At 51.1% G+C, this 12,977-nt stretch overlaps 1 protein-coding gene across 1 annotated transcript; it reads left to right on the plus strand.

Annotated features, from left to right (window-relative positions):
* LOC119090929 (betaine--homocysteine S-methyltransferase 1) lies at positions 1-12,157 on the plus strand. Its single transcript, XM_037213662.1, has 10 exons — positions 1-111; positions 875-944; positions 1,715-1,847; positions 2,792-2,927; positions 3,810-3,972; positions 4,309-4,468; positions 7,244-7,411; positions 9,228-9,342; positions 10,039-10,152; positions 11,232-12,157. Exons 2-10 carry the CDS (start codon positions 915-917, stop codon positions 11,326-11,328), a joined length of 1,116 nt encoding a protein of 371 aa, XP_037069557.1. The 5' UTR covers positions 1-111; positions 875-914; the 3' UTR covers positions 11,329-12,157.
* Positions 12,158-12,977: the final 820 nt, after the last annotated feature.

Below are 12,977 nucleotides of genomic sequence, written 5' to 3' on the forward strand. Positions count from 1 at the left end.
GCCATCGTCGCCGTACGGACCGCGCTTGACGAAGGTATAAATGGCCGCTAAAACAAGTCGGCAGTGCTGGAGTGCGGTCAACAGGCGGAGAGTGCTCAGGCGGCTTGGCTGGTAGGTAGCCCATGGCTAATCAGTCTGCGGCTAAGCCACACGATAGTCCAAACGTTGGTTGCGTAATGATGTGTAGTTATTGTTTAGCTTTGCAGGGTTATGATGTAACATGTTTATAACATGCAACGTGTAACATACTAATCGTGTTAAGTGTTGATATGCCCTACTGGTTGCGTTATTGGCTATTTAATGGTAATGCGTATTGTTTCCTATTTAATAAAACTCATTTTTGTATTTTTCCAGTTATTCTTTGGCATTTATCAGGTTAGGGGTACCAAAAATTTACTCATTTCGGCAATTATATGAATTACTTCAGCTTTGACACGAGAACTTAAAGACGGACTTATCGTTGTGGCATTTATTGACAGCATTATATATTCCCATTTGTTGGTATTTCCGGGCAGTAGCGGCCACGGGTGTAGATGGAAAAATCAATTGGAGGCGAGCAGGAGGGTGACCGGTGACCGGAAAGGAAAGGGGGAGCTCAGCGAGCCCCTTAAGTGCGATATTGACCAGGCTTTATCCTGAAATGGGCCAAATCATGGAAACTATGGGGATATAGCTTACTGGATGGTCACATTTGGGCTGTGTAAAACACGACTCGTGTAAAACGACACGTCATCATTTTAGATTAGCCTTAGGATACTGATGAAAACCCGACGTATGTACATTGATTTAAAGGAAACCTTGACATCGTACATGTGTTGACCAGTAATCACACGATCATGTACCATGCGCACTAAAAACGCTCTACGCCTTTCAGGTAAACTTTAAGAGTGAGTTTCTAAATACGGACCCGAAAGATGCCTGTGACAAACCGCAATGAGAAAAAGGTGAGTGCGCGTGGTGTGATGACAGGGGCATCAAAACGCTTTCAGCAAGAAATCCGGTGCTCAGGAGGCTGGAGTTTGTGCGTTGCCATCACGAGCAGCCCCCCTGAATTAGCCGAACGCCGCATATGGAGCGCTTGTCACACTCAGGGACTGTTGAACAGGACCTGCTCACCTCTGCTGTGTGTGCGGCGCAGTGTCTGCTGAGCTCTGTCCATGCCTGCTGAACTCTGAACTTTTCTGTCGACTTCCGGTAGAGTCAGGTCTACTTTATCCGTGTCTGCTGACTTTTATCCGTGTCTGCTGACCTTTTTCCGTGTCTTCTGACCTTTATCCGTGTCTGCTGACCTCTGTCCTTGTCCCCTGACCTCTTTCAGTATTTGACCTTTGTCCTTGTCCGCTGACCTTCGTCTGTACATGTTAAAATCTGTCCGTATCTACTGACCTTTGTCCGTATCTACTGACCTCTGTCCGGTTCTGCTGACCTCTGACAGTGTCTGCTGACCTCTGACCATGTCTTCTGACCTCTGTCCGGGTCTGCTGACCTCTGTCCGTGTCTGCTGACCTCTGTCCGTGTCTATTGATATCTGACCGTGTCTTCTGACCTCAGACCGTGTCTGCTGACATCCGTCCGTGTCTGCTAACCTCTGACTATGTCTGCTGACCTCTGGCCGTGTCTTCTGACCTCCGTCTGTGTCTGCTGACCTCTGACCGTGTCTGCCGACCCCTGGCCGTGTCTGCTGACCTCTGACCGTGTGCGGGTCGCCGCGCAGGGTCTGCTGGAGCGGCTGCGGGACGGCGGCGTTGTGATCGGCGACGGCGGCATGATATCCGAGCTGGAGAAGCGGGGCTACGCGCGCACCGGCGTCTGGACCCCGGAGGCGTGCGTCACGCACCCCCAGGCCGGTGAGACCAAGCGCTGGGATGTGCCGTCCCCCCCCCCCCCAAACACACACACAAGCGGGAGTAGTTGCGGTGAGATTTGGTGTGGCTGATGCCGCCACATCCGTCGGGCTGAGACCTGCAGCCATACCAGCCATGCCCAGCATCCAGCCTGCATCCGCATCCGTCGGGCGAAGACCTGCAGCCATGCCCATCCACTCGCAGACGAGTTGGACGAGATGACGAGGACTGGCAGACGAGGTGGCAGCAGCGGGACGCGGCGACGGAGTGAAGAGGTTCTCGTCGTGGAGGCGAGCCGTGTAGATTAACGTCTTCTCATCGCGTTGTTATGGGTTCAAACAGTTCACTTATGAAAGCAGGTGCTGACGCATAACTCGTTACAATGCTAATGCTGTAAATCTCGCTGGAATTTTTGACAGGGATCGTTTTGATCATACTGATATATCGAGGTGTTCTGGGCCGATTCCGCTGCTACCAAAATCCTTAAAAGCCCGTTTCTATCCCTCTCTTAAGCAGCACGCAAGTCGTCCAGAAATTCGTCCCAAAAACTGCCTCTGGATGGCTCTGAGAGGTCGAACTTGGACACGTGCCAAACTGAATCTCGGGAAACATCGTCAAGTTTTAGAAGGTTTAGTTTTAGACGAATTCCACAGCGTAAGCGTTAGCTAACGTTTTGGAACTGACGATTTTTTCTAATTTTAATTGCTAGCGATAACGCTTTGAAATTTAGTCGTACTTGAACCGAACGGCCACAATGTCGCACTTAGATGAAAATGGGGTGATGATCCCTTTTGCATGGATTATTATAAACATTAATGCTGTGGTTCTCCAATGCCGCAACATTTGCATGTCATGCGTACAAAAATGCTGGTGGCGGCTGCGGGGGTGGTTCGGAGGGCACGTCCGTGAGAGGGCAGGCCTGTGACCCCGCCTTCCATGCCCGGCAGTGACTGAGCTCCATCGCGAGTTCGCCCGAGCGGGTGCGGACGTGCTACAAGCAGTCAACTTCTACGCCAATGAGGAGACGCTGCGCCAGCAGGGGGTGGAGCAGACTGTCGAGGAGATTAACCGAGCTGCCTGCAGGTCAGAGGTCACAGGGATCTGAGATCACAGAGGACGCAGGCCAGAGGGTCAGGGTTGATGGAGGTGAAGGGCGGGTCAAGTGTCACGAAGGTCAGGGACTGTAGACGTCAGCACAGTGTCCAAGGTTGGCGGTGTGCTGCGTGTTGCAGATATTGTCGCGTTGCTTCCGCGGCCATACCGTCATTCTGTAGGACGTGCCAGAGATGAAGCGTTTCCTTCCTGGCTCTTTGAAGCGGTGCACAGCTCTCGTGTGTATCAATCCTGCTTTTGTCTTCAAGCCTAGAGAGTCATACGGTTGGTATGGAGGGGAAGAGCAGCCAGCTAATCTATTTAACGTTTCTACCCGCTGTAGTTTGTGTGCGCTGAAAAGCGGCACCATGCCATTAATGATTAATTAGGTGGCATTTGTCTCGGCGTTTCCATGTGATGGTGAAATGATTATGATGACGTCATGTTTGATGTGTTTTTGACAACTAACTTCATCATGAGTAATGATGAATATGATCGCTTCTGGCCAGGGTGGCAGCGACCAAGTAGCATTCGCCACCATTAGCATACATAGTGTGAGGTTGACATAAGACAGGGCTTATGCCACTGGCCCCTCGGCTCTATGGGTCAATATGCTAAAGAGAGTCGTACCTTTAATGCACGTTGAAGTACTGGCTAAACACATATCAAGCAATGACTGCGATGTATTATGAGAGTACTCGACGTTGCATATCAGTGCTCTGGCCCGGGGAGAGTGACCAGTTGATCTGGGAGTGCGTGACAGACAGCTGACACATCCGTGTGTCGGCAGGCTGGCTCGTCAGGTGGCCGAGGAGGACAACCAGCTGATCCGGGAGTGCGTGACAGACAGCTGACACATCCGTGTGTCGGCAGGCTGGCTCGCCAAGTGGCCGAGGAGGGCAACCAGCTGATCTCGGCCTCGCTGACGGCGACGCCGGCATTTACGGGCCCCGCCAGCCGGGACCGCGTCATCACCGCCTACCGCAGTCAGCTGCGGCCCGTGCTGGAGGAGGGGATCGACTTCGTCATGTGCGAGGTGCGTCAGTCGCGTGGCCCAGACTGCCGAGTTATGGGCAGCTGGTGACAGCTCCACAGTAGGTTATGGGCAGCTAAGGGCTGGTGACCCGGCTTCTAGAAAATTTGGTTGTTGCAGGTTGTTGTTGTTGTTTCTTGGTGACGGCCGGATGACTGAACCATGTTCTATCTACCCCACACTGCGAGAGGCGTGAGACAAGGTGGAGAGGGGTAGTTAAATCTTGGGTGCTCTCCTATGCTCCGCCCTAGGCGGATTCTCTGCCACCTGTCGTTATCGACGATTACGGGCGAAGTGACCAACAGCAGAGACAGCTGACACGCTGCGCCGCCGTTCCAGTGGATGTTTGACATCCGCGAGATGGAGTGCGCGATAGCGGCGGCCCGCGAGACCGGCCTGCCGGTGGTGGCCTGCATGTCGACCGGCACGCGCGGCGACAATGAGGGCGTCACGCCAGAGCAGTGCGCCCTCCGCATGGCCAGGGCCGGCGCGGATGTCGGTACGTGCGGCACATGGTGCGGGTAGCGACGTTCGCCGGTCATTGACACCGGTTCACCGGTCAGTGACACGAGCTCGGGTGGGCGAGGTCAAGTTGACCCCCGATGGCTTTTCAGAGATGGTTTCCGAACGACGCGGAGAAGCCCCACCAAATTTTCGCAAAGCTGTAGACAAGTAAATGTCGGAACGTTGGTAGAAATATTTAGATGTACTTTGTAAGGACGCCGAGCTGCGGCAGGTCAAATTCAGACCATTGATTCAACAAAGACAGCTTCTAAGGAATCGTTCAATTTGCTACAACAACGGAGTGTTAGAAAAACCATAATCTCTAAAAGAGTTTCTTGGGCAACACAACAATTGAATAAATGAATTGCGTTGCCCTAGAGTCAGGTTTGAAGGTGAGACCAACGTCAAAACCATTCTGCTTTATTTCTCTAGAGGCTGCTGTATGGGTTAGTTTTCGGCGCTCATTTTGAATTTTTTGATAACAGCAACCGCATTATGCACCTTCCACTGGCTTTCTAGATGTCAGAATAGGTTACTGACCTAAAATGACAAAGGTCAACATTTTGTTTTAGGAATATACTGCCCACTGTGATCTTTTGACCCGTATTCCAATGCAAAACTCAAAGCAGACCTGCATGATTTTGGTCATCATTACCTCCGAAATGTCAAACAAGGTCATTTATATTAGATTAGCACCATTCACCTTTTGCTTAGAACAGGTATCTTGGTGCTGGGGGTATTTTGAACGCATTTTCAGCTTGACTACTTTGTTTGATTTTCTTTGACCACAAATCCATGACCTAGGAACCTCTAAATTCATAAACAGGCCAACCCAACCTGTCAATTTGATGTCTCTATCTGCCTTAGTTGCTGAGAACTCAGGAGTCTCAAATTGCCCCCCCCCCCCCCCCCACCCGAGTGAGGGTTATTTAACCGGGCGCGTGTTAAGGCAGCTGTCTTGCGGCACTCGATACTCACTGGTTGCGAAGTGACAATTGAATTACTAGCTGCGGCCAACCGCGAGCCCTTTTCGCCCCTTGTTCTTATGTGGTCGACACCTAACACACGCACAAATCGAACCCAGGTTGGTTGTGCATAGGGAATCCGGGGATTTCCAAGAGGGCAGATTTCCAAGCAGAGCAGCCGTCTGTTGTGATAGCTGGACTAGTTACGATCCCAGTCTTGCCAGTCTTTCCCACGATCTGAGCTAGATAAATCTGCGAAGTGCAAAGCTTCTATTCGTCAGCACCTTCACGAAAGTGTTCCACATTTGTATGGGTTTTGAACTGAAATAGCCATCTTGAAGAGCATTCAGTGCATTTCGCACCCATGTCCTTCTTAAGACCTAAAACCTCTAGTTTCTGAGCAACACGACCGCGAAGATGTGCAGCTTATTTCGTGCAGAATATTTCGAGGTCACCCAGACATCCATGTCGCCATAATCACCTCACTTAAATTCTGTCATTCCATCAGCTCTGCGGCGATCAAGGCCAATAGAAGTATAATCGGTGAGTAGTTCATATCTGGCGCTTGTTCATCGTGGCGCACGATTTTCAAATATGACTGCGGCCAATTGGCTTGCCATCAGTGCTGTGCGGGGCACGATGATGCAATGGAACCATAACGTGCTCAGGAGCATATTTACTAAATAAAGAAATTGTGTCATCTAGAGCAAGCTTTTGCACTTACTGCACTTAAGTATACCAATATTTTTAGGTAAGCTTATTTCATGAAATCGGAAGCTTGCTTCAATAACTTCAGATGTGAAATATTCACTTTAATCAACCACTTTCACCAGCACCCACTCCACACAAAATATCCAATCAACACCAGCAGCATGCTAGTTCTTTAATGAATCTCTTAATCCTTGGATCTCCACGGCAATAGACAACATATTTTATGCGACGCTTCCAAACGGAAACGATCAAGCCCAAGACGTACAGAAGTGGCATGATATGACATGATTTGAACCAATGAGAAGGCCTCACGACATCATTTGAGGGAGGGGCTTCGAGGCTAAACCAATCAGAGCTAGCGATCTCCTCTGAATTTCGGAGCTTGATGGATGCAAGGTTATGTATAGTCAGGTGCCGAAATATCTTTTCCAAGGAAGCATCGAATTCCAACACTGATAACAGCGCACTGATAAAACTGAGACGTCTTTGTTCTTTCGGGGAACGAAGTAAACGGCGGTCTACGTCCCAGGAGTGTCCGATATCTCAGAAGCTTTTGTCTGAGCGGTATGATTACAAATGCCTTCGACTAGCTGTCCATAACTCGACACGACGCGTGTAATGCAGCATCGTCTAGGTGGGACGGCCCTGGTTGACGTCCAAGTGGAGGTGCCCAGCGGCCTAGCGCCGGCGTGTTATGGGTAGCTGGTGGCTGCGACCAGTTACTTGAATATTTTAGTTTCAGGGATTGATCTTTACAGGGTATTATGACAACTCCGTTTTTAACAACCGCGTGGTGCTCATTTGATTTGCCTTTGATGTTTCCCCAAACTTGACAAATTCATGTGAAACACCCGTTTAAAATTCAGTTTGTACTGCGCTAAAATTAGTCCATACCAAGTTGTTACGAATTTTGGCAACGTGCCAAATGCGATTTGCACCCACGCACCATTCTCTGACATCTGTTTAACGCCCTTTTGTCCCAGTCTGCAAGCACTTAACCGCTACACCCTTCACACAAAAATCCATTCGACACCCGTTTTACGCCCCAATCACTCTCACTTTACTCCCTGACGACGCCACATCACGTCCGGCAGTGGGCACGAACTGCTTCGTGGGACCACGGAACGCACTGCGGACCATCCGGCGGATGCGTCTGGCGTTGGCGGAGGCCGGTCTCACGAGACCACTCATCATGCAGCCGGTCGGCGTCAGGACGCCCGAGGACGGCACTACTATGATGAGCTGCTGCCTCTGGCCAATGGGTAAGCTCCGGCTCCAGTGATGAGGGTGTAAATATACGCCTTTGAGGGAGTTTATGACTTGGGTGGGCTGTGAAACCAGCGTCGCAGTGAATGCTGGTTGCGGGCGTGTTCCACTGGTGCACGGGTGATTTCTGGGCCACGCCGTTGGGTGTGAATGCACACCTTTAAGATATTTTAATGCTTCAGTGAGCCTTAGAGCCAGCAGCGCGGTGGATGTTCATCTGATGTTTACACGCAGATGGGGGATCACACAAGCGTCATCAGCACTAACGTGAGCTGCTGCCGTTGGCTGTAGTTAAGCACCTGGTCTGGCGGACGAGCTTTAAATGTACGCTTTTAGGCAGTTACGATAACGATATCACCAATAACGATATCATACGATAACGATATCATCGCCTACTACCAGAGGTTCGTAATTTAGTCTCAAACGCAGCGGTTAAAGCGGCTTCACGCCTCCTTTTTTTGGGCTGTTTAGGTTTGAATACAGCGGTTGAAGCAGCATCACGCCTCTTTTTTGGACTGCGGTGCATGAATTAACAATAGCCCCGGCGACAGTGTAAATGTACGCGACACGCGATGAATGAAACGTCTGCCAAAACGCTTGCTTCCAAAAGACAGTTAACTGTACTCGTGGCCGTACACTCTTAAAACACGTTGTAGAGGGAAGGGAGGTTGAAATAAATTCCAGTGACGGGACATCTACCTATGGCCTTTTTTCAGCGAGAATAGTTTTTAAACACCGAACATCCAACTGGAAGCAAGGCTGAGACGACCATTGCGGGGAGGCTAGCACCGTAAAACAATGCCATGGCGCTCCGTGCCGCCTGCTTTTGGACTGATCCAAGAGAATGTCCTGGAAAGCTGCGAAGACAACATTTACGATTGTTCCCTCCACTCGGCCTGATGGGCGGGAGGGTCGTCCGAAAATCAGGCCAGGTGTTCAGCGATCCTCTTCGTCACCGTCGCGCTGACGAACTGATCGCGCTGACGAGCTGATCGTGCTGACGAGCTGATGGCGCTGACGAGCTGATCGTGCTAACGAGCTGATATGCTGACGAGCTGATCACGCTGGTGAGCTGATCACGCTGACGAGCTGATCACGCTGACGAGCTGATCACGCTGACGAGCTGATCGTGCTGACGAGCTGATGGCGCTGACGAGCTGATCGTGCTAACGAGCTGATCGTGCTGACGAGCTGATCACGCTGGTGAGCTGATCACGCTGACGAGCTGATCACGCTGACGAGCTGATCACGCTGACGAGCTGATAGTGCTAACGAGCTGATCGCACTGACGAGCTGATCGTGCTAACGAGCTGATCGTGCTAGCGAGCTGATCGCGCTGACGAGCTGATCGTGCTGACGAGCTGATCGTGCTGGCGAGCTGATCGTGCTGACGAGCTGATCGCGCTGACGAGCTGATCGTGCTGACGAGCTGATCGTGCTGACGAGCTGATCGTGCTGACGAGCTGATCGTGCTGACGAGCTGATCGCGCTGACGAGCTGATCGTGCTGACGAGCTGATCGTGCTGACGAGCTGATCGCGCTGACGAGCTGATAGCGCTGACGGGCTGATCGCACTGACGAGCTGATCGTGCTGACGAGCTGATCGTGCTGACGAGCTGATCGTGCTAACGAGCTGATCGCACTGACGAGCTGATCGCGCTGACGAGCTGATCGGGCTGACCGGCTGATCACGTTGACGAGCTGATCGCGCTGACGAGCTGATCGTGCTGACGAGCTGATCGTGCTGACGAGCTGATCGCGCTAACGAGCTGATAGCGCTGACGAGCTGCTCCGTCGCCCGCCCGTCGACAGCCATGGAGTCGCTGGTGCTGACGCGGTTCGAGAGTCGTGCGTTCGCGCGGGAGGCGTACGACGAGGGCGTGCGGTACATCGGTGGCTGCTGCTACTTCCGCGCCACCCACATCAGGTGATATCTCCTGATACTACCGCTGTTCTCACCACATGGAGTGATGTATCCTGTAGCTACTTCCACGCTCACTACATCAGGTAATATCTTCTGATACTCTTGCTGTGCCCACCACATTGGGTACTGAGCACTTATTCCACTGCTGTGTCTAACCACATCAGTTAATATACCCTACTGCTACTTCCGCTCCCTTCACATCGCGCGATATATCCTGACTCTTCTTCTGTACCTACCATGACCTGCTGCTGGTTCCATGCCCACCATATCAGAATGCACATTTTGTCTCCTCTTCCGTGCCTTAAACATCATGTGGTATGTTGTGCTGCTGGTGGTATGTCCGGCCCAGTATTTAGTTTTTTTCTGCTGCTGCTCCCGTGTTCAACGTATCAGTTTGCCTGCCGCGTTGTCCCTAGTGTCAGGACTGCCCGAGCATTGATCTCCGCATTGACACCGGCGTAGACACGTTAATTTCATATTGACGAAGCGTCGGGGCTTGCAGCATTGCTGCTGTGTTACATTGCTTCATCACGCACATATTTTATTGTTACACATGCCGGCACAGTGTCACTGGGGAGTGGCGTCACTGGGGATGACGTCACTGGGGATGACGTCACTGGAGATGAGCACGCCTACAACCGTGCCGAATGGCTCGACCCCAAGGTCATGGTCGTGCTGACCCCTGACATTCAACCCCAGGGCGATGGCGGAGGAGCTCTCCAAGGAACGGGGAGGTGTCGTCCCGGAGGCGTCCCACAAGGGCGGCTGGGGCGCTGATCTCGCCACGCATGCTAACCTGGACGTCTCCAAGAGGTGAGGCTACCCTCCGCTGAAGGAATGACATCACGGCTTCGGGCATGGGTGCAGCAAGGGTTCTTAAGGGGAGCTACTCGGTGAGTTTTCAGGCGGGGGAGGGATGGGAGCAGCAAGGACATCTCAAAGGGGAAGGACTAGGGTGAGTGTTCAGGCAGGGGCGAAGCAAGGTTTTCTTAGCGAGGGGAGGGACTCGGTGAGTATTCAGGCATAGGCGCAGCAAGGGTTTGTTAAAGGGGGAAAGGACTCATAAGTATTCAGACAGGGGTACAGCAAGGGCTGCTTAAAGAGGTGGAAGGAATCGATGGGGACGCATCACGCCCATTTGCCACTTTCTGTCGGGAGCCGTCTATGGTGACAAACGAAACAAAAAGAAGCTTAAGGAGGGGGGGGGGGGGAGGGGAGCAGGGCTGCTTCCTTTGGCTGCGTCCCCGGTTTTAGGTTGGACCGGGGGATTTGCTTTTTCTTCGCTGGCTCACTCACCAGCGTCACATTTTGTTTCCGAAAGGTCACAAGGCAGCATGGTAGAGACGGGGAATAGAAGGGAATATTCTGAAGCTATCATTTAAAATTCCAATGCATTTCATCAACGAACCTCAAGAGTAGAACTGATTCAGGAAAATTTTTTGCGACTTGAGGAAGCGAGACGGTGTTTTGCCGCGCTTATGCTGGGCTTTATGCCATGTTTACGATTGGATGTATTATCTCCATAACACCCAGTTCCTCGATGCTTAACGTTAAACACAACTCTTCCACGCTCCAGTACCGCGCAAGACCAGTTTGTGCGACATCGCTTTATTACTACATAATCCACTCATCCTTAGAACAGCTTTACATCGTCAGGATCACGTATCAGAACATCAACAACGCCACGCTTACTTTTGCATGCATCTCAGTTGTTTATTCTTGGTTTTGAGCTCAAATGACGTTTGGCAGCTCAAAGTCATTCAGCAAAAATTAAAATATTTTCGCTTGCGGAACAAAATTACACGATGTATGATGCACGTGTAATCCGACGCTGTCAGACATGTGTTTCTTGAACTGAAAGCTAGATGCAGTCCTTTCCTGTTCATTTTCAGGAGCTCCAGACATTTTTGGATGAACGCAAAACCTGCCTCTGTCGGCGAATCAGCCAATGAATACCTGGCCAACTGGAAGCACGCCTTGACCAACTGAGGTCTCCATGCAAAACGCACTTCAAATGGGCTACAGCTCAGACCAATCAACCCTGCTGCCATCTGCCGGTGGCAGTCTGAACTGATCGTTAGAGCCAAGCTCCACCGACGTGACATGCGCGGAGAGCCTCGGAGGCGAGGCTAAACCAGGGTCTCGCTACCAGAATGTTGTGTGTTGTGCAGCCTGCAACCTGCATTTTGGAAATACTTGTAGAGGTATCGGCCGTTTCTCCTGTTCGGGTCATGTATTGCACTGCGAGCGGTGCAACTATGATTTGGCCTCCCTGAGCCGTCGAATGCCTTCTCATAGTAGTGCACTAGCACGTGGCGTCGTGCGCCCTATGGATGTATGGACTCCGTGTGTCTGAACTGCGGCTTGTCATGGTGTCAGTGGTTTGTCATGATGTCGACGCGGATGACACGTGTCCCAGCTGGCGATGAGGGTGTATTTCGGAGATGCGTTCGCAACGGACATAACCCAGCGACGCCGCCTGCTCCGCGTGTCTCAGTTGGTGGTTATGTCATGCGGTGATGGATGCCATGCGCCACGTGCCGATGTGAAATAGCTGGATGGTGAGTAACGCCTGGACCGCGCGGTCAAGACGTGGGGTCGATTCCCGCCGCGGTAAACATTTATTGGCGCCGTTTGGCCGGAGGAACGCTACGCGCGACTCTTGTCCCAGAATGCATGAGTGTCGTGCAAGCATCACTGCAAAATTACTGCGACGAATTTTTTGGCTGTGACGGGGAGTAAGCCATCAGATTCAAGGCAGACATAACAATACAGGAAACATTTACGAACAGACTAATGTCAACCACACGAAAGGTCGTTTTGGAGGCAAACCTGAAAGGTAACTGAAATGTATAGATAAATAAGAAACTGAACATGCAACCAAATAGATTAACTAAATATATAAATAGGTGCATAGATTTTGGACTATAACTTACAGATAGCTACACACATTTAAGGATAACTTTTTCTGAAGGCTTCGCTCTTACGACCACATCAACGAAGTGATGAACAATGTAAATCGAGCATTCAGACTCGTCTTTCTCATATCACGCCACACTACTTTGGCCGTTCTGTGGACACACTACACTATACGCCACACTGCTATGGCTCAAATTTACACCACATACATGCAGTCCACTCTTGACCATTGTGGCATACTGCACAACGGATAGGCCTTTGTGATCTGTGATGTGCACAAGCTACGAGGTACACGGTCTCATAATCCCAGTTCCATTGCACCTATCGTCCCCAGCCACAACACAACACGACACAGGCATAAACCTGCGCTTTGCAAACACCCGATGAAAACCGCTTAACCGTCTCACTTCATTTCAACGTTCATTCATGCATGTCATAACGCAACCTTAGAATCGGTTCCCCCAATCTTTCTTGCAAAGACTCAGCTATCAAAATTTAAACACGCCCTGCCCAAGAGGCTGGAAGTTGAAGCTCTGCCACGACATTATTGTTCAGACAAACAATCTGGCAACACTCCCTCCACCACACTTCGTGTGGGCATATCCTCTTTGAAGGCTCATAGATATTAAACTAAAAAAGAAAGATCTGCGCTGCTAGTGTGGCTTCCGCTCTGTAACTGTCACCCACTTTACCTTGCACCGCCCGCTCTCCGGTGCCAT

Source organism: Pollicipes pollicipes, unplaced genomic scaffold (assembly GCF_011947565.3).
Source record: "Pollicipes pollicipes isolate AB1234 unplaced genomic scaffold, Ppol_2.1 Scaffold_1600;HRSCAF=1878_pilon_pilon_pilon, whole genome shotgun sequence".
NCBI classification, from domain to species: domain Eukaryota; kingdom Metazoa; phylum Arthropoda; class Thecostraca; order Pollicipedomorpha; family Pollicipedidae; genus Pollicipes; species Pollicipes pollicipes.